We start from the raw sequence: 25,906 nt of genomic DNA, 5'->3' as shown, positions 1-25,906 counted from the left end.
GCCACACAAGCTTGGATCAACACTTTTAGATAAAAAGGAACAGACATCATTATAAGTGGTTGTATCCCAATATTACTTTGCATCTTGATAAACTGGTCTACCTGTATAAATATAAAAAAAAAAGTGAAGAGTCACCTGAGGTTTCAGATGTGTATACAATTTCTATGGATTGTAATTGTATTGCACATCTCACTTTGTCAGAAGGTAATTAATAAGAGAACATTCAAGGTTTGTTGAGATGTGCTCTTAATAAATGCCGGTTAATTTCAGGCATTTGTAATATAAAAAAATACATGGAGTCTGTACCTGCAAGCAACTATCACGCGCACACACTCACACACACACACACAGACACGCAGATGGAACTTGGGAAATGCATATAAACACATTCGTGTGGGGAAATACATGTGCAGTGAACGACGTCAGTACAGGACAGGCCAGTTTACAAGTGTACGTATCTTCAAATGTATGGACTTTTTCCCCTTCATAAATCTTATAGTAACACGCTATTCTATTACACATGCACATTTCAACATTGAGATACATTTTAAGTGCATCAGATATGTTGGTATGTCATGTAAGCAATCAGCAATATCGCGCAAGCTTTCTTGGGCGGCAGGAATCAAAGAGGTTTTTGTTCATTGATTCATGAAACTTGAATATTATAGCAAACGGACTACTAACTTTAGCTCCACTGCCGCTTGGCATTTGTTTTTAAGAGTCATTCGTACAAATTTTGTATGAGTACCAGGGTTGTACAAAAAAACAAGAGACCCGCGGGTCTAGCGCTCACCTCACATCGCAAGTTCACCTTTCACGCAGTCACTAATCTAAATTACACACAGCTCTACCAAAATTTGACCTGGCATTCTCAAGTAGAAGATGAACATGTACAATTAGGGCCCAAATTCGGACACCTCCCCCCGCCCCTCCAGTCATAGTATCAATTTTTGCTCTATCACTTCTGGTTCAAGAGAGGAACACTTTTTTAAAAGATTCCTTAATTTGGGGAATGGGGGCAGGAGCATGGTGCCCATTTTAACAAATTGAGATCCTATAACCCCCTAGGGATGCTACCTGCCAAGTTTGGTGAACAGCCATCATAAGGTTTTCAAGAAGAAGATGAAAATGTACAATTTAGGCCCCCAATTTGGGCCTCCCTACCCCTCCCCCCTGCCCGCCACGGGGCACCCCTGGATCTGCTATCAAACAAACTTGAAACTACAGTCATTAATGTACTATTAAACTCATAGTATTAACTTAGCTCTATCACTTTGGATTCTCCCTAGAGAAGATTTTTTAAAAGATACCTTAATTTTGAAGGGCTTGGGTCCCTTGAGGCCCTCCAGGTGGGACACGGTGCCCATTTGAACAAATTGAGATCCTACACCCCAAGGGATGCTACCTGCCAAGTTTGGTGAAAACGGGTCATGGGGTTCTCAAGAAGAAGATGAAAATGTACAATTTAGGCCCCATTAGGACCCCTAATGGTTACAGAGGAAACAAGAAGAAAACAAACATAATATGTAGAGGGAGACTCTCCCTGACTTTTCATAATGTCTTATGACAGGCTTATGAACTGTTACATAAAGTCGAACAGATGTTATATTCCTCACCTCCTTGGCGATGAGGAAACATACATTCAGGATGTTCCATCTAAAGGGCTAAATGCTATTTAACCCTAACCAGGCCGGGCTTTTTTAGGTGTTCTGTGGCCGGGGAGGGGTTGATTCAACCCCCCCCCCCCCGAGATCTCGGCCGTCGATCGCGCAATCGCCATGAAATTTGGCACGTGCATTACCTGTGGCGTAATCTACCGAGCTATACAAAAAGAAATGGAAATTTTCGTCATAATAATTAATTATGCTAATATATGCATAAAATCATACATTTTGCTCTAAATCAGAAATTAAAGCTCCTAGAATCCTAATTTTTGATGAAAACATTCTTTGTAGCATTCCTAACAATGTACTTGAAAAAAAAAATTGGTATCAAAATCAATTTCTTATGCATTTTATAGTTTTATGAATTTTGTATGTATTTCTCTGTTTTTTCGACCTTTTGTTTTATTTTTTTCTGCAAAATTATGACAGAACCTATTTCAAGCATAATTATGCTAAAATTAATTAGTTTTAGCTTATGAAAGTGAAAATAATCATATCTTTATGAATAAGAAGAGAAAACTCCATTTGCATAGACTTTATACATAAAATCACGTTTTTGAGCCATTTTCGGTCTGACAGGCATGTATAAAACGTTATGCAGCGTCGTAACGGTATGCACAATTTGCGCGAAAATGGTGTCAAAAGATGCGCGAGACTTGAAAGTAAAAAGTCAGCGAACGGCGCGGTCAAAAAATTTCGCGCGGCGGAGAAGTCGCGAAAAATGTCGAGGGGGGGAGTTGATTCAACCCCCCCCCCCCCGGCCTTTTTAGGGTTAAGGAGTACAACCTCTTCAAAATTCACTGAAAATAGCATCTGAGATCTTTAGATATGGAAATATTGTAAATGCCCCACAGGAAAAGTCTGTTCCATTTGGTATATCCTGCGAGTTGGTCAAGTGCTGTGAAACTTAAAACAGCTTCGATTAAGTTGAGGGAGAAAAGTTAGCGGTAACATCACCGTGTGTGCGTAGTCCTTGTGGGGACCGTTGCTTGGTAAAACAAGAGCCGAAGAAGGGGAAAGTTGAGGAGTGAAGGGACATCATAAGGAGAGTGTAAGGAAGACAAATAGTGACAAGTGAGGGCTAGCAGAGAGCTGAAAGTTGAAGTTGCACTGGAGGAGAGGACTCTTCTGCCAAGCAACTGTCCTTGCTAGGACTACATAATGGTGTTACCTTTCTCCCTCATTTACTTCCCCATGCAAACTTTCAAGTAATACATATACCCTTCTCTTAACTTGTTCCGAAATCTCTGCGAAGCCCAAAAGAGACTCTTGTCTTCCTTGATACTGCACCTGAAGATATACTATGCTCATTTTATCAGTCGTTTCTGAGTTCTTTTTTCCAAAGCATTAGATAACCTGCGAAACATTAGTCTGCAGCTTAAGCAAGAACGTCATAGATCGTTCTTTCACCTGGTGTAGTTTATCACTTCTTACATAAACACGAACATGTCCTGATGTAAGAGAACAACCGTGATAGATCAAATGAAGTACATTGACACGCAAAATGAACTGTGATATCACTATACCATGTTATGGTTGTTGTTCACGAAGGCACCTAGGCTTGTGATTAATATTTCGTGGTCTTTTCCATCAAGACATAACATGGCGATAGCTAGTGAGTCATTTCATTTTGCATGTCAATGTGCCTCATTCATGTATAGTAAATGATTTTAAGGTATCCTACAAATTTTTGCATCATATCTAAACACATGGGAATAATACAAAATATTTCAATGTTTCGTTTAGCAAACGACAGAACCACGGCAAAACACATTACTATCCAATGGGGTACTACATACATTATTTCCCTATGAAATAATTGCAAAATACGCTGTACTGCTCATTCGCACAGACATTACCATAATAATGAAAATAAATTGAAATACATTCCTAAGTTTTATCTTGATTGCTACCCTGAGGAATGAGTGGAAGGCAACACTAAAAATTGTCAGTCTATTGACTCGTTTGTTTTGTTTTTATTACATCTTATACAAAAATAAAGTAGCCAGGTTATGAGTGGAATTTCGCTCTTTAAGAGCTGACGAGGTGATAGATCTTTTCGTCGCTTTAGAACAAAAAAACAAACAAACGACAGAGAGTGAATTTGTTCGCACATTTATCTGGAACTCATCCAACCTCAAGAATGTGAACTATTCGTGTGAAGTCAAACTTTATCTGATTCGTCTCCGTGAGTCGTTTCGTCGTTCATGGGTATCGACATCGGGTTCGCCGGCTTCTCTTCAGCGTCTACAGCCGGAACTTCCGCGTAGTGCACTCCGGCATTCCTGGAATCGTGTGAAGGATGACAATAATTTTGTTGTCGTGTATTACCGTTATGTTTTCGCAATGAACAACTCGTCACATATTACAATATCTTCCTCTTCCACCGTCTTCTCCAGATCCCACACATTCTCTCTATAATACGTTAACTCTTTTGATGTGACATCTCATTGTAGTGTATGACTATTCTTCCAGACAACAGAATAACAAAGGCTTAACATTATTTTCATCATTCCTTAAGGAATGACGCAAATCAAAATACTTTTGCCCATATCCTCATTTTTTCCTGTCCTTCTAGTAAACCGTATATATAATCCATGGGCCACCTGAGGTGGCAAAACCTTTTTGATGTCATTTTGTTTGTCTGGCATAGATATGCTTATCAAGCTATGATAGCATTTCCAAATGAGTAGCTTAGTCATAATAAATGAATTTTTAACCAATTTGGTCCCGTTGTTATATCCCTATACTTCTGAATCGAAGCTAACCGCTGTACAAAGAAAAGCACTGTCTTCTGTATGTTCACAGGTTGTAAACGCGGTGCGCTTAGTCTTTATTCAAGGCAGCGAAGGGAATATCCAAAGGTTTTAAGATGTCCACAGCGCTTAGTCTTTATTCAGGACGGCGAAGGGAATATCCAAAGCTTACGATACAGTGTATATCCTTTTATCTAAAAACAACAACAACAACAACAAAAGCAATTCCTCGTGAATTTTACCGTATTTTTCAATTATTTATCATTTTCCGGTGAAAACGCTACGGTGAAAACGTTAACACCACGCCAATGTCGCTTTATTTCCATCCAACAATAAAAGATAATACAAAAACAATGTACCAGTACACTACAATACATTATAATGAATGATATTGTCAATGAACAGAGTGAGTTTTTGTTTAAAACTTATGTATTTGTTAAGAGGGTAGTATAAAAACAGTATAAAGATTCTCTTTTATGAGGAACTTTAGATATGTTAACGGTACATTGGTCTAGATAAAGACTAAGCGCACCGCGTGACAGCTGTGGACATCATAACCCTTTGGATATTCGTATTCGGTAAACTGGCACCTCGTCTACAACCACACTGTCCACTGTTCACCTAGTCTAATGCCATCTCGTCTAAACTCGCTTCGTCTACTACCAACTCGTCTACCAACCATTTTGTCTAGATGCCAATTAGTCTAATTGTCATTTCGTCTACTAACCATTTAATCTAATCTCTGTCTCTAAGTCACATCTCGTCTAATACCCATTATGTCTATTTATCATTAGGTCTATGAATGAAATAGTCTACAGCTCATTTTGTCTAATAGACAATTGGCCTATATCCACCTTGTCTAATAACCAGTTAGTCTACTCCCAACTGGTCTACTCCCAACTGGTCTACACCCAACTCGTCTACTCCCAACTGGTCTACTCCCATCTCGTCTACTCCCAACTCGTCTACTCCCAACTCGTCTACTCCCAACTGGTCTACTTGTTATATAGGGGGGTTTTTTTGTCTACTCCAAACTCCTTACTTAAGTCTACTTCATCCAGTTTCCTTTCCCATTGAAATAGCTTGAACACTCTTGGTGCCCCATTTGGTTTATTTTTTTTGTTCTAATTATGACAATTTTATTACTTTTTATTTTAAAAAAATAATGTCGCAGTGTGAAAAACTTGCTATGTTACATTTGTGCTGGATGTGTAATTCATATCAGAAGCAATCATGCAGCATTTATATGTCCAATCTTCAGCACTCCATCCATTCACCTTTATTGTTATATCGACAGTGAGACGGACTGGACACTAGACAAAGTGGTATATTCATTGTTAGCATGACAAGATGAGAATGTTCAGTTTGGGTAAATTGCTGAGAGTATACCAGTTGGGAGTAGACCAATATTGGGTATAGACGAGTTGGGAGTAGACGAGTTGGGAGTAGACGAGTTGGGAGTAGACGAGATGGGAGAAGACCAGTTGGGAGTACACCAATTGGGTATAGACCAGTTGGGTGTAGACCAGCTGGGTGTAGACCAGCTGGGTGTAGACCAGATGGGTATAGACCATGTTGGGTATAGACGAACTAAGGATTGGACGATATGATAACTAGACAAATTGAATGTAGACGAGATGACTTGTAGACGAGGTGGGAGCAGACAAAGTGGCAGTAGGCGAAATGGATATTAGACGACATGACAAGTAGACCCTGTGAGTATAGACGACTTGGCTATTAGATCAATTGCTCAGTAGACGAAATGCTCCTTAGACGAGTTGGGTATTAGACAGTACGGGTAGTGGGCAAAGTGACTATTAGACAATATGTGTACTAGACAAAACAAGTGTTTTAGACCAAAGTTAATGGATATTAGTCGAATCGGTAATAGACGATTTGCCAGTAGACCAATTGGAAAATATACAGAGTGGCGGTAGACGAGGTCACTATAAACTGGATATTCCCTTCGCTGCCTTGAATAAAAACTACGCACACCGCGTTTACAACAGAACACCTGTGGACATACGGAAGACAGTGCTCTTCTTTGTATAGCGGTTAGTTTCGATTCAGAAGTATAGGGATATAAAAACGAGACCAAATTGGTTAAAAAATAATTTATTATGACTAAGCTACTCATTTGGAAATGCTATCATAGCTTGATAAGCATATCTATGCCCGACAAACAAAATGACACCAAAAAGGTTTTGCCACCTCAGGTAGTACCAATAATCAATTTTTCGGGTCTTGGCCCATGCACTAATAGAGTTGTGACTTTACATGTGTCACTTTTCTGCATTTTCCTTTTGTCAACCCTTGCCGATAGCACTATCTATCGTAACAGAAGAAAACCCATATTGATAATAGCAATCGTGATATTACAATGTTTTTGTATCATGTATACGTACTTGTGGTATTACGAATTCAACGAATTCAACGCATTACAATTATCAAGGCTAAAGTCAGATGTTATCCATGACTTTTTATGCCAACGAAAAAACAATAGTCGGCGAGGCGTTTTAATCATTTCAAGACTTATAAATGAACGTAGTGCATCGTTTCTTCCATACCTCAAATTCTCCCCCTCTTCCATTGTCTCCGGTAGCTTCCTGCCCCGGGTCTCGGGCAGGAGGAGGGCAAGGAGGCCGGCAGCTATGCTAGACAAGCCGTAAACCAGTGATGGTAGCGGGGCCCATGTTCTTCCCAAGATGCGAATAAGAGGCGCTATAATAGCTCCGACTCGTGACGACATGGAGCACATGCCTAGACCAACACTCCTGGGAGCAGGAAAGAAGGGAAAAAGTGTTAGTGTTTTCTTCTTTCTTTCAAAAGTTAAAATGCACTCTAAAACATTGACTTTCAAGGTCAAATGATACCCGATTCATTTTCTGAATCCATAATGACTCCTGATGGTGTACATGTCTATGCAATATTCATAAATTTCCAAATTGTTTGATGATTTTTTCAATATTTTGTTTAAATATTTTCAATCGTTTCACATAATAGAAATTTCTTCTGCATCCGCTATATGATCTCCCCATTTTTTTTCTCCCCTGCCGTAATGTCATCAACAGTCAGTCTATCAGTTTGAGATGGAATTCTTCTACACGAGATCAGTTTTAATATTGCCAGCTTCTTGATTTTGTTTGTTTGTTTTTTACTGTTAGTTACGGTAGGGTTATAATATACTTCAGCTGACTTTAAATGTTGATGACATTTTGAAAGCTAAAGATAAGTTTAAATCAGAATACAACTGGATGCCAAAGTACGTTAAAGTGTCAGAGATTCACGAAAATGAGCACATTAACATTAGAAGTTATAATGACGTTTGACATCTATCCGCGAAAAAAAGAAGAAGTGCTATTAGTCATCAGCTGTCATAAAGTCTCACATCATTCAAGTAAGAAACACATTGCAACAGCCGAATATTTCAAAGGTATTTACACGTTACTGTAAGAAATGACAAAAATCAGATTCTTCTGTGTTCATTCTGTTTATTTTATTCATTTTCTTTCTTTCTTTCTTTCTTTTTTTTTGGGGGGGGGGTGGTTGGTGTTGTAAGGCATAGTAGTAGATTTTAACCACATTGTCTTATATAGAAATTATCAAAATTTTAAAAATACTGTTTCATACTTGCCAACATTTTGAAATCGTGAAGAGGTAGATTTTGCGAGGGAGCGAAGCGACCAAGCCCGAGCGTGCTTGCGCGCGAGGGGGGTGGGGGGAGGGTGGTGTCCCCCCTCCCGCGGTGTGGACTTTTTTTGTTTTTCAATATCAAAATATGAGATTTGGTGCATGATTTTTAACCTTTTTAAAGGGTTCTTGGTATTGATAAAAAAACATATAATCCATGTAAATCTATGAACTATTTTGTAGACTATGCATATAAAAATAAAATTAGACACATTGGTAAATAATTTTTGTAGGCTGAGCATATGTGAAAAAGTAATCAAACATATTGGCAAATAATTTATCCCCTTATAGTGTACTTACTTTCTATTGTGGAGCTAGTTTGATGAATAAGACATAATGTTGCCCTCATCAAATCTAAATTAATTAGCAGATGACCTGGCTGTGAGATTCCTGTACGTGGCAGATTTTGCTCTCTTCTGCAGTGTTTTGGAGGGTTTCCATTCGTAGCATTCACTCTTGCACAACGTGAGCTACCAAAACATTACTATTATGCGTGGTTCTAGCTACACGTACACGTGTACAGTAAGTCTTGCACGCACGTAGATATGATAGAGACTAGTGCGCCACTGCAGTGTGCATACATGTGTGCATATTAGAAGGCTGAATACGGCGTTTTTGAGGAACGAGTTCCTTGAAATTATTATTAGTATTCTAATTACTAGCTTATTTTAGGGAATCAACGCACAGTGAAGGGAAAATATTATGACTTCCATTTCATTTTATGGTATAGGTTTGCTACAAAATCGGTAGATCAGAAGAGAAAATCGGTAGCCGGTCAAAACCTCTAAAAAGCGGTAGTCTACCGCCCAAAGCGGTAGAGTTGGCAAGTATGCTGTTTAACATTGAGGAGTTACCTTACAGGTGTTGGATACAGCTCGGCAGTGTAGATGAATATTATACCAAAGGACGCGGTGACACCAAATTTACCTATCGTAGCCACTGCGGCTTTCCATGGTCCACTTGCTGCATTAAAAACAGAAACCATAATTATATGATTATGATTTAATGCAAACAATAAAATCGCTTTTGCGTAGATTATTGTGTTATTGCATGAAATTACCAAAAGAAAAAGCATTTACAGACTCTTTATACATTATGTTTTAAGGACAAATGCATGCCTATAAGCATAGGCAACATTATTTCTCTAATACCCCTTTCAGTAACCCTCTTGGCTCGGACCAGGAGCGGACCGAGTCGAAAATTTTGAGTTTATAAATGGGTGGGGGCCAGAATGGCCCGCGCCAGGTGCGAACTATTTTGGCGCTGCTGCAGCTACCACCAGGTGCGGACCAGGCGCGGGCCTGGCGCTGATTGAAGAGTTTATGAACGGTAGCAGCGCCAGGCGCAGGCCAAAATTCCTTTCACGGTCAAAGGTCACAGCTTCCGCTGTTTAAGCGCGCGGCACGCACATCAATTATCGCGCGAAAATGTACTTCCGCTATATCCATGACGGGTTCAGTTACCATGGTAGTTATCCCTTACGTGACCGAGTTTATAGTGGGTCATCGTAAAAGTAGTGCGGCTCCGCTATAGTTACTGAACGCAATTTTGACTGCTTGGCGTGGGCTACTTTAGCTCGGACCAGGAGAGGGCCAAAAATGCATGAGTTTATGAAAGCGGTATAATACCCCTTTCAGTTAACCTCTTGGCTCTTGACCAGGAGCGGACCAAGCCCAAAATTTTGAGTTTATGAATGGGTGGGGGCCCGCGCCAGATGCTGACTATTTTGGCGCTGCTGCACAGCTAGCACCAGGTGCGGACCAGGCGCGGGCCTGATCGAAGAGTTTATGAACGATAGCAGCGCCAGGCGCGGGCAAAAATTCCTTTCAAGGTCAAAGGTCACAGCTAACGCTGCTCAGCTCACAAACGCGCGGCACGCACATCAAATATCGCGCGAAAATACACTTCCGCTCCGTCCATGAGGTGTTCTGTTACCATCGCAGTTACACCTTACTTTACCGAGTTTATGAATGGGTCATCGTAAAAGTAGCGCGGCTGTGCTATAGTTACTGAACGCAATTTTTACTGCTTGGCGCAGGCTAACTTAGCTCGGACCAGGAGCGGACCAACAAAATCATGAGTTTATACTGAAAGCGATATAACATGTCAAAAGAATTATAAGCCATGAAGTTTTGGCGCCTTCCGATTCCAGGGCACATTCGCAGCTGCGCTCAGTAGACTCGGATCAAAGACACTGTTCTAGGATGGAGGGTCAGTGGTCTTGTTCACTGAGCAAAAAGAGCTCAATTTTTGATTGATTTGAGAAGCCCATTATTCCGACAGTACATGTTGAGGAGGTGCGTTTAAATGATACAAGATAAACAAGTATGTAGTGGCGTCAAATACTGTCATATGATATTAAAGGGACAAGTCGAAATTCATAAGACTTGAAAACATCGTACATCTTCCGTTAGGAGAAAACAGTCATATCCAGACGAGATTCATCTCTCAACCAACCAACAGCGTACGCGCACAAACAAACACACACACACACACACACACACACACATACAATTCTTCACACATTAATCATACACAAATATTATCCGCACCGAGCAAATGACTTGGATTTCTATAAGCCAAGAGAAAGCCATAGAAACAGCTGAAGTATTACTTAACTAAGGGGAAGTTCATAGAATGATAATACAAATTATTTCAATTGGCGAATTCTCTACAAGTTTCTTATAGGGACATTGACTTCAGCTTTTCTACAGACAGAACTAATTTCCTTTAAATAAAAACAAGTTAAAAAGGCTATAGGCATTGGATCTAGTTGCATGATGTGTGTAGCGTCAGCGCCCGTTGACAACCCCCCTTCGAAGAAAAAAAAATGTTTTCCTGTTATAAACTTGAAAAACAAAAACTGCATTGATAACTGAACGGCACAAAATAATCATGTGTAGCTATTAATTCATTATGATAAAGTAGATTTCACATTAAAAAAAAATACATGATTTTTCCACCTCACTCTATATATATAGTTACAAAGCTTTCGGCCTTTCCTGGACCTATTTGTGACAGAAAACTTGGCAATCAAAAGGGGTTGGATGTGGAATCTACTTTATTTGTGCACTATGCTTTGGCGACGTCCAAACCTTCACTTCATACGGAAGGTGTTATACAGCCAAATGTGTACAAACATCTGGAAGGGAAACAAATTTCAATAAACATTTACAGCTTCTTTCGTTCCTTTCATGAAGACGGAAAGTTGTTGTTTTTTTTCACAGCTTAATGTACATAATACATAATGTATGATACGCAAGAGGCATAAGGTATTTATAATGTGTTTGCTTCAGATAAATATTTAGATATTTCCTGATAATCAGGGAGTCAAAAGTCTACATATCAAACCTGCTCCAAGACCGGAACCGCAATATATAGTCTTAGGGTTTATTTACCTAAACTTTTGGCCCTTTTATTTGCAATCATTTACTACCTTGTATCATGAACCATACACATGTCTTGCAATAGATTTTTATTATGAAATGGGTTAATCAAATACCGGCTAGGGATTGGCTAAACATAGTCACGTGATGGAGGCACATTGGTTATGCTCGCCCATGGGCAGAACACTTTTGTAATGTTCTCCCATGGAAAACAGTTTTACCTAACAAATGACAAACGATACCAAACGATTGAACGATTGTATTTTCACGCAATCGATAGGATAAATTCGCCTATTCCATACAATGTGAAAAAGCAGATTTGACTAACCCATATAATATAACAGATGATGACTTTTGTTGTCGGGAACATGTACCAAACGTTCTACCCTCAGGGTTTGAAATGCTATTTCGGGAGGCTATAAGTCCCTCGACTTCGTCTCGGGACTTATAACCTCCTCAATAGCATTGCAAACCCTTCGGGTGGAACATTCGGTGTGTTCCCTCCCCCGCCAGTCATCATCTATATAAAGTACTACCACTATACGCAGAGATACAACATGTTAGTCCTCACGAAACCTTGGCTTGGTATAGGCATGAGAGAAGGTGTAATATTGAGGGAAACTGTTGTCCTTGTTTATATACATTTGCCCCAACTCTGGAGACAAAATTTTAAAAATATTATACAAGACAATGATATGAACACATCAATGTGAAACTTCTGGTGGTTGTTAAGTATTGACTTCTCCCTCTTTTGACACACGCCCTGAAACCACCACGGAATCGAGTTGGGATTACTTACGAATGACTATCGTCAGAAGACAGGCGCCCCCAGCGATGAGGAGATAGAGGCACGTAGAAATGCGGCGTCCATAGTACTCCAGGGTGAAGAGCGTGGAGGCGTAGGCGGGCAGCTCCACCGCTCCCGACACGAAGGCCGCAAGGTACACGTTGACACCAAGGTCCCCAGCACCCAGAGATAGCCCATAGTAGACGAGGTTTTCCACCAACCTGGCCAGTTCAATGTGACATGAGATAAACAGGCTCACAAAGATTTTGTTTACTTTGATATCATATCTGTAAGGCTCTCGCGGTACTCTTTAATAGACAAGATGACAATTGTACTAATTAAATACACAATGACGAGCCAAATTGTCATTTACGCACTCCATCTATAAAGTCCTATAGTCAGCATTCCTTCGAAGGGACTGGTCGCCCAACAATGAAATAACCCCACCATGGAAGTGTATGTACAACATAATCATAGACAATTTCATTCAAACCCGATAACAAAGATTACACATTCACAAGCCAGCACACACGCACACCAAGGCAGGCAGACAGACAGGCACACACACACACACACACACACACACACACACACACACACACATACATATGTATGTACATATATATGCACATGCAGTGAAAACTTTGAATCCAGATGAAAACCCATTTTCTTTGCTCAAAGTTTTCACCATTTATTATTTTATTCTGGTCAGTTTCCCTTTCTTTCTTTCAATATATATGCATATAATGTATATATATATATGTGTGTGTGTGTGTGTATATATATACATATATACCGGGTGTCCCAAAAAAAGCGGAACGGTGGATTTTCAGTACCTTGCGTTTTAAAAGTGATATATTTTTTGACATCATTAGAAAGAGCATCTTCCGCAGAAGACCATGATACCAAAATCATTAAATTTTGTTTAGTACTTTTTATTCTACGCCATTTTTTGTAAATGCAGTCATTTTCAATTTTTTGCGACTTATGAGATAATAATTTGGGTGCAACACGCGTTCCATACGGTGAATTGTGTAAGCTCGTTGATCCATGTCAACAAAAGATAACGCTTTCATATTTGGAGCGCACACACACACAGACACACACACTGTTTTTTCCTGGCCCGTGCCCAATGTGAAAGCTGTATCTTTTGTTGACATGGATCACCGAGCTTACACAATATTCACCGTATGGATCGCGTGTCGCACTCAAATTATTATCTCATAAGTCGCAAAAATCCGGCGAAATTTGACAATGACTGCATTTTCAGAAATTGGCGTAGAATAAAAAGTACTAAACCAAATTTAATAATTTTGGTATCATAGTCTTCTGCGGAAGATGCTCTTTCTAATGATGCCAAAAGATATATAACTTTCAGACCGGAAGGTACTGAAAATCCACCGTTCCGCTTTTTTGGGACACCCGGTATATATATATATATGCATTCCTATATGCATCTAACTATATATTATATTTTACATAACCTCACCACATGTAATGTGATTTCTATTCGTATTTTATGTTTAAATGTCAAATAAATAACAATGAAAATATAACCATGAAATATATATGCATGAATACACATTCAGATACCATATATCTTCGGGAAAACGTACCAGTTGAAAGCGAGATTTATCGATTCCATTCTGAGGTTCGGTGTCCGAAAAAGGTCAAGGATGTTCGATTTTTTACCATCGTGCTGCTTTTCCTGTGTGGACAGAACATAAACAAAAATACAGCGGCAATTAGTGGGAGGGATAGCTTATCCACGCGGTATTTTGCGCATAATCATGAGGTTCACGTTGTGCCAACTTTGGTAGAACTGAAAGTCAGTTCAACTCTTTGGTCGCCTCACAGAGTATGCAAACGGTGCACGCACGACAGACGAATTGTATATCACCATTACTATTGGACTAACAAGTGAAGAGCGTTTGGGTTATCTAAATAAGTACTTGGAGGTTCACTGTTTACGCAGACTTTACGTGAAATTGATATGACATTGATTTATTACGCTATTAATCTGTCGAAATACTGATACAGGGAGCAATAATTTTAATCAGAGAAGAAAAGTCAACACGACCAAAATTTACAACCCCCTCCACTTTACTGGAAAATCATGATTGAAATGAATTTGTAAACAGGTTTTACATTTCACGAGTATTTGTACCCTGACGCCCTATAAAATGAGAAGAAATCTAAAATTGTAAATGCATTGCGTTAAGTCACACTAAGAACCCACAGCATAGTCGACATAATTAATTCTAATTAAGAGGGAATGTATGATTTAATTAAGAGGAAATGTATGGTTATTCACACATGTATTCATCCGAGTACAAAAAAAAAGACAGCAGTTTTGTCCCGTGATGTTTCTACAATAATTCACAGTTATTCTTTTTCAGGAAGCGCTTGAATTGTCGGAACATTACATTTACCATGTATACACTTTGTTATCCTATATCTTGTATACCCTCTCCCGAAAGTTAAGAGTAATATCAAATTACAATTTTACAAATTGTCCTTCCCTACATTTGTTTGTTCACTCTCAAACTGAATGTCTCTCCCTCTTTCAACTCTCCGATTTTTTCCCATTCTCATGTATCTTTTCTTACATTCTATCTTCTCTTTTTTTTCCATTTTCTTCCTTCACTCTTTTCTCATTTCTTTTATTTCCCTTACCCTTCACCTCTCTGTTGTTACATTCTTTTTACCCTTGAGAAATGATAGCCCTGTGGTTGGTACGATTCGTGATATCTATACGTGACGACAACGACTTCGCTGTCGAGAAGCATTCATATAAATGAAAATGTACTGTCAAGGTCTGCGATTATGTGCATATAAAGGAAGGGTTAAATCATCTCCAGTTCTAGTCGGATATACTCTCTGTAAAAAACAAAAAGATAGATAGATAGATAGATACATAGAGAGATAGATAGATAGATAAGTAAATGAATGAACAAATAAATAAATAAATGAATAAATAAATAGATAAATAAGACATTAAACAAAACACATAAAAAAATATCTATTCATTCCTGAAGATATATTCACGTGGACGCCCTATTTCCGTTCATGTACTGGTATATCCTTCTTTTTCCAACACTATATCGCTTTGCTGCGTTGTTCAAAATACAGATTTACTTTCAAAGTTTTGTTTCTTTATAATATGATTTATAAGCTGCTATGTTTATATACTCTACTCGGTCAATAATAAAAAAAAAATGAAGGACGTAAAAGGAATAAATATGTTGAGTTTACTCTTTGAATTCAATCGTACCTAACCGGGTCATAAAAGAATCCAGATGTATATCAGTCTTTGAAATCCTTTGTTTAAATGTGACTCTCATTAAACGCTACTTACAATATGAATAGCTTATACTATTTTTAGACAAATGTAGAAATATATCAGGAATAAAAGAGGATGTATAAATGAGGGTTCTCTATAACACAGAGCTATCAGTTCAAGGCATTTTCGCAACTGCCCTTCCGTTCAAAGAACTTGCGGAAGCAGTGGTTAACGATTTTAAACAAAAGGGCATCGTAAGCAATTTTCTGATGGTACGTGATGCCCCAAATACAGACTATTTATAAACGCATTGTGAGTTTGATTTCTCGCGTGGAACACACACATATATTACACAGTGTGACCTTACCAACATTCATAAGTATAGAACATCATTCAAAAGCACAGTTTAATAGTGCAACTTATCATTAATCTTTGATTCATTATCAATCCACATACAAACACACACGTGGCCTTGCTGCCATTAACTGATCACGGTCCTTGTGTCTATATGAATGGTATATTTTATGTCTGTTATAATAATCATTTACATAACGTTTATTGGCTATAAATCAAAAAGTGCAGCCACGCTTTGTTTGAAGTACTCTCTTTGCACCTTACTTACAATATTATGACAGGGAATTTTGATAATAAAAATCAAGAGGTCCAGCCAATGGTATCTTTTACGTACAGTACTCTCCGTGAATGGTACCCAGCCCATACACTCAGTAGTTTATTCGTATCCATGCAAGTCATACTAACTATGTTTTGTGCAGTACGTGTATTAAATATTAAGTCATTGAGTGGCAGAATCCTGAAAGGTGGGTCATAATTTTTTTTTCAAAAATGTATTGTTACTTTTTAGGTCAAGTGAGTATAACGTCTTTGCTGGAATGTTCCTAAGTTGCAATAAAGCACTGAAATAAGCAATGTTGTGGTAGGCGATTCTGATTCAAGAATATTGGAAAGGGGGTGATCTGTATATCTCTTTCATGTTTATCCTTATGATGAGGTTGGTGATGGGATTGATGGGTGAGTGGGCGTATGGCTGGATGGGTTTGTGGGTGGATGGAAGTTTTGTAATTATACCATTTCCAGTCTGTCGCTTTCAGTGAAGATAGGTTCGGCAAGGGTCGCTCGGTTGCCCCTTGCGATACTTCGAATGATCTCGCTCGCTCTCTCTATCTCCCCTTGACTGAGCAGCCAGCGTGCTGATTCAGGGACGATCCTGAACTTCGACAGAAATGTTTTAAACATGAAAAATAAAACTGAAGTGAAATTGTATAGCTTTCTTTTAATTACACATTATTTTATGTGCGATCTGGATGAAACCTCTACGATGCAATTGCTACCTTGGTTGTACTCCAAATTGAACATGTTGTAGATTGCAGCCTAAACATTGGAAATATCATTATTCTTATTACGTTACCGGCTTCCCTAGATTTTACAGTGAAATATTCCTTCGTTTTTAAAACTTTCGTGAACAATATCAGCAATTCAGACAATCTTCTTTTTCCCCTCTTCTCCTGCTCGGACTAAATGGCAGTAAGACAATCAACGAGCTAGGATAATGTTGTTTTGGATGTGATTTACCTCAAAAGCACAGAAGGAAAATCTAACATTGTAAGAAAGATTGATAGAAATAATCATCTTATCAGAAGCAGCGTCATCCTGGTCTCTTTTTGTCTGTAATTTAATTTTTATGGGGTAGGGGGGGGGGGAGGGGAGAGATCTAGGGAGAGAATAATCCATGTTAACGTACGGGACGAAGAGGAAGAACGCTGCGATTGGTACAGAGATTGCTAGCTGCAGGTGGTGCCAGTCTCGTAGAAGGTAAGCCAGGACAGACAGCCCCATGTATCCCACTGAGAAGGCAAAGTTAATGCCCTGGCCAGCAAGAACACGCTTCGACGGGCCCACGAACTCGGTCCCTAAAACATGACATAGCGTAATCGTAATTTAGAACATTACGAATGCATTTTTTTTTTTTTGATGCCTCATAACACGACAGATGGATAGTTTCACCACAGATGTTTAACGTCTTATTAAATTTTGTTTAATTCAGCTTAGGATGAAAGAACAGAAGCTTTTTCTTTGAAAAGAAAAAAATAATGAAGAATATCTGGTCCCTTGTGGATTCCGGTCCATTAGAAATGACATGGTGCTTCACTCTCATCATCTCATTTTTGCAACCCCTTTTTCTCCTCCTCATCTCATACACTGTACGTTATAATCTTTCCTTGTGTCATCCTTCTTGTCCGTTTCCTGTTTCCTTTCTTTTTAACCTCCGCACGACCTCATTAAAAAAAAAGTTTCAAATAATCTTTGTGCAATTAAAAAGTTATCGATGAATTGGTACAAAAATAAAATGACGAGACTATCGTAATTCATATTCAAAGACAAACGTATAGATTACTTGGACTTAAAAAAAAAGACGTACCAATGATGAAACACATCATGTAGACACCCATGTTCGCACTGCCGACGATCATTCGGAGGACGACGAAAGACCAGAAAGTCGGCGCGAAGGCCACGGAGATGCCGAACAGGAGCTGAATGGCGAGACAGATCCACAGGGTTCGACATCGACCAATCCTAGAGTATGGATATGGAATGCAAATAAGCAAATCTTCCTTTGTATTATGTGGTACTGTTTAACTATGACCACCACACGAAGATTGCAAAAAGATCTACACTTCGCTTCTTTGAACTGTCTTTTTCTTAGTTTGCTGATATTATTGGGAAAAATGATTTTACGGTCTCAAACTTTTTGTGAAATGATTTTGTTTACTTTCGTCTTTATAACGTTGTTTAATATACTTTTACAGACAAAATAAGTCAAGAGGAGCGAAACTGCTGTGTACTAGTAATAAACAAGACTTAAAATGAAGCAGGCGATACGAGGTTCGAATCCTGCCAGTTGTTTTTCTCTTTTTCATTAGGTTGTTTGTTTGTTTTTTCTGGGGAGTACCCTCTGACATGAATGAGCGTCTATGTGTCAATTCTGGAAAAAGAAGACCACAAGATTATCTGGGGAATAAAGGTATGAACACAAGAGTCCTTACTGTGGACAGTCGAAAATCGAATATTTATGACAGATGCGCCTTGGTGTGTCATGTCCAATCAGTATGCATTTGCCGATTACCCCAAGCTCAACACTCCTACCTATCCGCCAGCGACCCAAAGACGAAACTGCCGATCAGTATCCCTACGAACCACATCGACGCCGAGATGTCCGACAGATCCTTCCGGTCACACACCAAATCAAACTAGGAAGACGGAGGAGTTATTAAAATGCATATAACTGATGAGTGTACATAAATAGCGAACAAAAGTAACAATTTCATCCTTATATCGCACACTTGTGAAAACTGAAATACATCCTTCGAGGCTCCGTCCATTTTTTTTTCTTTTCCCATTTTTAGGTCGTGTTCTACTGACTTCGAAACCAAAGAAAATATCACATTTACACAAATAAGACGAAACAGTCAAGAATGATAGAGAGCGTGTTTCTTTATAAACAGCCATTGGTTAAATGTAAAAAAAAAAATGAATCATCTAAAATAGTGTCATGATGGTGACAGTATGATTGTCGATAAGATCTTTGGAAAAAGTCGTGACGAAGCACAGCATAGAAAGGTAAGAATATTATATTAAAAATTTTGCGTTAACCGGCAGTGCAACATCATTTTATTTGTTGTAACTATAAGATAAAGTCAACTTAAAACAGCATTGTTTTACCCCAATATGATGTAAATGAGGACTTACACTTTACAAAACAAAGTGAAGTGTGTGACTACTGACGTATGCAGGACCCTACACTATACGATTTTATCCAGAATGTGTAATTTACTAATTTACGTTAAAATACATAGGCCTACGATCCCAACTGGTATACATACAATGAGGATGAAACGCTGCTTCTCATTAGAAAATGGAGTATACCCATTGCTTATATAATTCATAACCTTGCTTGATTATATTGGTAACATTCAAGTAAAATTCCGTTCAGATTGTTCATAAGGTTCCACCTAAGACAATATTGTGAAATAGAATTGAAGCGCACATACTGATGAACTAAAAAAAAAATCATAATAATAATGTCTTCGCTTTTTACCTCCATATTAATGGTGGATTTATATCGACTGGTGTCGAATATCCAACCAGATGAACACGGAATGACGTCAGACTTCACCGGGTCATTGCTAAAGGGCGCAGTCGTGGTCCAATTTTCCTGATCGAGGTCAACCAGCGAAGAGAACGTCAACCCGGAAACGTTGTACATTTTGCATTGGCTGTAACCTTTGACTTCCGTATTGTTCGGGTCTGCCGGCGGGATGCTTGCGTGCCGCTTTGCCTGCGCGCACGCCGTTGGGTCAAGTTGAAAAGAAGTGCAGTTCTTGGCTTCCCACTGAGGCACCTGGGAAAACATTACGATGACGGACGATGAAGTAATTCAAACTCGTTTCAACACGTCTACGAGATGCTTAAGCGATGTCCCATCTGCAATGAACACTGCGGCGTATGTGAAACTCTTGACAAGTGCTTGAGCTAACTGGTTGTGTGCACAGTCAATGTGAATGCCAAGGCTTCTTAGTAATCACTTTATCTGTCATAGAACATGACATTTCATTTACATTTTGAAGAAGCTTATTGCTCTTCTCCATGGAACAAGACTATTGACCTTTACCCCTCTCTGCTAAAGGATTATTTCCTAACTTGTTTGCAACCATTACTATTACACAAAATATTTTTAGTGCTCTCATACACATGTCAAACGCAAATGAGTGTTCTGTCTAAGTATTTGGCATTATTTGAGTGTATTATTTACCCTTTTTGGCACCAGGGAATATTGTCCGCAGCTTCTTGATTAAACGTCACAGACTGATGACAATGTGATTAAGAGCGTAAACGATCGATCAAAATCAAGGGTAGCAGCGGAAGCAACGAAAGCATGGATTACCCTTTTTCAAGAACAGGTTAAGAGCGTTTGAACATGAACACAACAAATCCGAATCATCAGAAAATGCATCAAAGTAGGGCCTACATTGTAAATAATATAAAAAACATATTATCATTAATACATTGAGATGCTCCGCTGCCTTCCTCTCCTCCTCCTTTCTTAAACACACACACACACACACACACACACACACACACACACACACACACACACATAAAGAGATAACTCGGCGAAAACACGCACATCCTATGCATTGATACACAAGACGACCGCGTTCCTCCCTCCATATTACTTTTAATTTAATACGAAATACAATACGTGAGGTTACATTGCTCCGTATATTTGATGACTCTATGGACTATAAGTCCTGATAAGAGGAATCTTTGCACTGTATCTAATTCATACATGAATAGCTGGTGAGATTTGTGAAAAGAAATAAAGATTGTAAGGCAATGATAACAAATGATTGGGGTAGTAGTACTGAATGGATATAGAAAGAAAAAACCCTCTATTTTTGTTAATTCGTCACTTAGCTCTAAACTGTATTGGCTGCACGTATTCTCCCTTTCTCTCTTCCTGTAATCTATTTAAATCGAGCAAGAGTTCAAACGACAAGGAGAGTCTATGCAGGTAGGCCGTTCATTTTGGGTATGACACAGGTAAGACATATCGGAATGACTATTGTGCGTCTAGCATTACAACATGCGTCCTTGCAAATAAGAGAACAGGAACTTACTAGGGGACCCGCATATTACACGCCTATACTAGTATATAAAAAGGTCACATTATATTATGTAGGCATGCATATCTAATCATCGCGTCTTGAAACAGTAAAAAAGAAAACTTAAACATCAAGATGACCTGCAACGCCAACGTCTAGCTCCGTTTAATAGGCAATACGCTTAATTTATCAGGGTTTTTAGGGTGACGTTTGCTGTCCCCCACCCCCTTTCAGGGCCCCTGTTTATGTCTTGCATCAAAATCGTCTCATGAATGAAGCTAGAGAATGTGTTGTCTATCCCTTTCTTCTCTTTCCTTTTCCCATTCATTCATCTGGGCATCCATCCATCCCTTTAATAGTTCTGATATCCCGAAGAGGTATATACTATAGGCCTATACTGTCTACAAGTGCGTACATGTATACCTCCGTGGAAATCTAGGCCTATACACACCGAACAAACATAGCTCACTTACCGCCAACGGCAGAGCAAAATTCGTATAGTCTTCATCATGTCTGTTTTATTTTGTTTGTTTGTTTTCAAGAGAAGTGAAATGCACAAGACGTACACCGGCCTCCCTGTATACATGTACAGCATTGTACTGTTGTTCGTAATTCGAGTACGAATGTTTTCCTGTCAGTGCTATGATACCAGCTGTCCCACACTGGTGCATTCCGGGGGATAGAGAGCAAAAAGAATGAGGAAAACCACGGTTTAAAGAGCATAACATATAATACACACAACAGGAAGATGTGGATCATGTTCGATTCATTCTTACTCGCTGCCCTGAGATAGACGATATACGTGACTAGATGTGCGTATGTTGGCGTACACAACTTCTCCCTGGTGGTGTATTTACACTTCTTTTGTATATTGGAGCCACCCACGTGCACAAAATTTAGGGCGCCCACATGACCATTTTAACTATCTCATTTTCATTTGTATTCGATGGATGAAAAAAAAAGAGCGTGCGTTCAGCTAATCATCCACAGAAATTCAGTGATCACGCCGTTGTGCGTTAATGCACAGAAGAATCCAACAAGGAAAAGTAGAAATTACGCGGTGCGTAATATATGTCCCCGTCGGAAGCAGCATTTTGTAGCAAAATGTACAATATAGGTCAAAAATCAAGGTCAAAGGTCAAAGAAGTCAAAGGTCAAAATTCTGTGTAGAAGTTTTGAAGCCCTCACCTAGTGCCATCACATAAAGCAAATGGAATCGAAATCGGGTTAGAAATGGCGGAGGAGTAGCATTTTGTAGTAAAATGTACAAAACAGGTCAAAAATCAAGGTCAAAGAAGTCAAAGGTCAAAATTCTGTGTAGAAGTTTTGAAGCCCTCACCTAGTGCCATCACATAAAGCAAACGGAATCGAAATCGGGTTAGAAATGGCGAAGGAGTAGCATTTTGTAGCAAAATATACAATAAAATGCAGAGCTACCAAGTGTCACGCATTCTGCGTGAGACTCAAGCATTTAGGGTCTGTCTCACGCTCGCACGCATGGCACTCATTTTTCTCACGTATCTGGTGAAGTCTGCAATTTGGGCCAGAAATAAGAAGCATAGCTCCAAGGATTAGAGTGATAGTTGCAATTGAAGGTATATTTCCCCTTTGCCTTTCAAAATTAGTAAAAATAGTCACTTAAGTATGCACCAGATCGCATCATTAAGAGCTAATAATTTAAAAAAGCTCCCTACCATGGGAGGGGGACACCCTCCTCGTTCGCGTGCGCATGCGCGCGAGCGCCGAGACGCTGAGTCATAAAAATCTCACTCATAAAAGTTTTTTTTACTTGGCATCTCTGAAAATGTAGGTCAAAAATCAAGGTCAAAGGTCAAAATTCTGTAGGTTTTGAAGCCCTCACCTAGTGCCATCACATAAAGCAAACGGAATCGAAATCGCGTTACAAATGGCGAAGGAGTAGCATTTTGTAGCAAAATATACAATATAGGTCAAAAAATCAAGGTCAAAGGTCAAAGAAGTCAGAGGTCAAAATTCTGTGTAGGAGTTTTGAAGCTCTCATCCAGTGCCATCACATAAAGCAAACGGAATCGAAATCGGGTTAGAAATAATGGCGATCAGGAGTAGCATTTTGTAGCCAAATGTACAATATAGGTCAAAGGTCAAGGTCAAAGGTAACAACTGAAATTTTGTGTAGAAGTTTCAAAGCTTCCATGTAGTGCTATCATGTAAAGCAAACAGGATCAAAATTGGCTCATACATGACAGAGAAGTAGCAAATTGAACATTTTGATCACACACGGACGCACACACATACACACGGACGCACACACGGACACACGGACACACACACGTACGGAGCCCGTTTCATAGTCCCCTGCTCGAACTCGTTCGGCGGGGACAAAAAGCAGCAGCATGGATAAATAAACCAGCACCAAACATATGGATAACGAAAATGCGGAAAAGATACATAATGTCAATTAAGACAGGTAGTCAATCCATGCAAGTCTGAATTCTTTGATATTGAAAGTGAGGCACATTTTTTGCAGCTCAGAGGGACAGCTATGGCACAATTTGATATCATGAGGGTTCTTTCCGTCTTCTTGATCTCGGCTAATTCCTCATAAAGACCATTTACTTCATTGTGACTCCTCCGCGGGGAATATAAGCAAGTACTATAAACCTCTTTACGATACCACACACAGTACTCTCACGTGTCTACATACGGTAAGAGCAATTTCGCTTTTCTAGCCCGGCATCTGCATCTGGCATGTTTGCAATGACTGCTGACATGCTTGACCTATTAACAGAGGACACATTAATTCTAATATAATTATTTACAAAGGGTGTGGAGCCAACGTACAGAAAGCCTATGCATATAGCCCTTACAGCGGTGAGTCGGTTTCAAGCGGACCCCCCATGGTAGCGGAATGTGTGAAACAGCAGTGCTCCTCCGCCCGGCTCCGAGGGTTGAGAAGTGCAGCGCTTGGAATGTTTCCTTATCGGCCCTCACGTCGTGTATTGAACTTGGAGGAAGGTACGATCGAGTCGTACCTCCTTAGTTATGAGTATAAAAAGGTGCGTGCGTGTGTACAGCCAGTAGGCAAAACTTCGTATACTCACCGAACACCAGTGGTCAGCACTTCCTCCTAGAAAAACAATGCCGATGGCGTGGAATCCACATGGAATCATCATAATGAACACAGCAAAAAATATCAGAATTTGATAACGCCCAAATTCTCCTATAGCGGTTAGAATATCGTCGAACCTCATTTTGGTTTTTCCTGTCACTCCAGGAAGACAGCATACGCGCGTTTGAACTGGACGTGTGGAGAACAAAGAAAAGAGAGCACAACTTAGCTCGACCCAGTTTATTCGTGACACAGAATGATGCCTGCTGTAATCGACCTTGTGTGCCAGCCTCTCTTCAGCCTTTCTGCACAGAGGTGTACTCTCACTATTGTTGCCGCAGACAATCGCAAGCGACGCCAACTGACGAGAATGCGAGAGCTCTCGCTGGGAATAGTTAGTTTTCGGCTTGGATCCAGCTCGCTATTTCTCCCAGTCCCATATTATTCCAAGCTCGCACTCGTCTCTATTGATTTCTTGTACATTATACTTGTAATCCAGAGGTGTCGGAACTAGGGTTGGGTATTGGTATAGCAGAGAGTAGATTGGTGGACTGATAAGAAATTATGCTTTCAAGTTTCCGACAAAGTGCTTTGACTACACCGCATTAGTTTGCGTCTTGGTTCTTGGTTCTTGCTCATTATGGCACAATAATTTTGAGTTGAGTGGGCATTTAAATGACTATGAAATTTCATGAGAATCATTTTTGGGCCAAAGGTACAGACAGTTGAATTGCATTAGTGAAGTTCCATCCTGATATTGCTAGAAAGTGAAAGGTAATAAAAAATTATATCTCTTGTGGAAATGAGTTTAATATAATCAAATGCCAATGAGAAATCTCCTGTCTTTGGTGATCATAGATGCTGTCATTTTTTTATGTTGTCTAAGAAAAGCATGTATGCTCTGAATGAGCACTTTACGTGAGATGTGCACAGTTCGTCGGTTGCCCTGCAGAAGGGCCTTAGCTTAGGAAAATGTTCCCGGCAGAAAGGTCTTAGTATAGAAGTGAGTGTAGCGTAAAAAGTATCAAAGATTATTAATTATAGGCGGATGTGGAGACATTGTTCTTTAGGGTATTTTTATAAGAGTTACCAGATTCTGGTAAAAAATAATACAGCAACAGCATTAATTCCTTTTGTGGGAGCCACCCAGAAATATTCTTAAGTTCAATGTGAAATTCTAATGTGGAGATGATTAGAATATAGTGTGGACGAGAGGGATGAGTTTGAAGGGACCCTTTGAATATCCATTTAACATTTTTGAGCAGCAGAGAAGGCTCCCGCATAAGGAACTCATTTTCGTATATACCTATCATGTTTTTGACTAGAAATAGTGTATTCCTGGACATTTTAAAAAGTTTTTCTTATGGCAATCTATGGCCCACAGGGTGGCAGGAAAGCAATAAGCCAACAGTAAACTATAGGGAGGTCAATGACTTTTTGGAATCTTTTATAAAAACCAGACAAGTTTTGTATCACTAGAAAGGTCCTGCCTAGAGAAAGACAATGGTGTTAAAATCAGCTAAATCTATAAAGAAAAAAAATTGGTGAAGTTACGATCTTTTAACTTAAAA

The 25,906-nt window shown here is 39.3% G+C and overlaps 1 protein-coding gene across 1 annotated transcript; it reads right to left on the bottom strand.

Moving 5' to 3' along the window:
* Positions 1-3,911: 3,911 nt before the first annotated feature.
* Positions 3,912-24,477, bottom strand: LOC139725660 (organic cation transporter protein-like). The gene is made up of 11 exons (XM_071636750.1): positions 24,328-24,477; positions 19,681-19,983; positions 18,729-18,832; positions 18,004-18,158; positions 17,326-17,494; positions 16,653-16,791; positions 13,900-13,991; positions 12,296-12,504; positions 8,965-9,073; positions 6,965-7,194; positions 3,912-3,949 (listed from the first exon to the last, which is right to left on the bottom strand). Exons 1-11 carry the CDS (start codon positions 24,475-24,477, stop codon positions 3,912-3,914), a joined length of 1,698 nt encoding a protein of 565 aa, XP_071492851.1.
* Positions 24,478-25,906: the final 1,429 nt, after the last annotated feature.

This window comes from Diadema antillarum, unplaced genomic scaffold (genome assembly GCF_040938485.1).
Source record: "Diadema antillarum isolate AM-2024a unplaced genomic scaffold, OU_Dant_1.0 seq00000053_RagTag, whole genome shotgun sequence".
NCBI classification, from domain to species: Eukaryota; Metazoa; Echinodermata; class Echinoidea; order Diadematoida; family Diadematidae; genus Diadema; species Diadema antillarum.
This window is presented reverse-complemented; position numbering and strand designations above follow the sequence as displayed.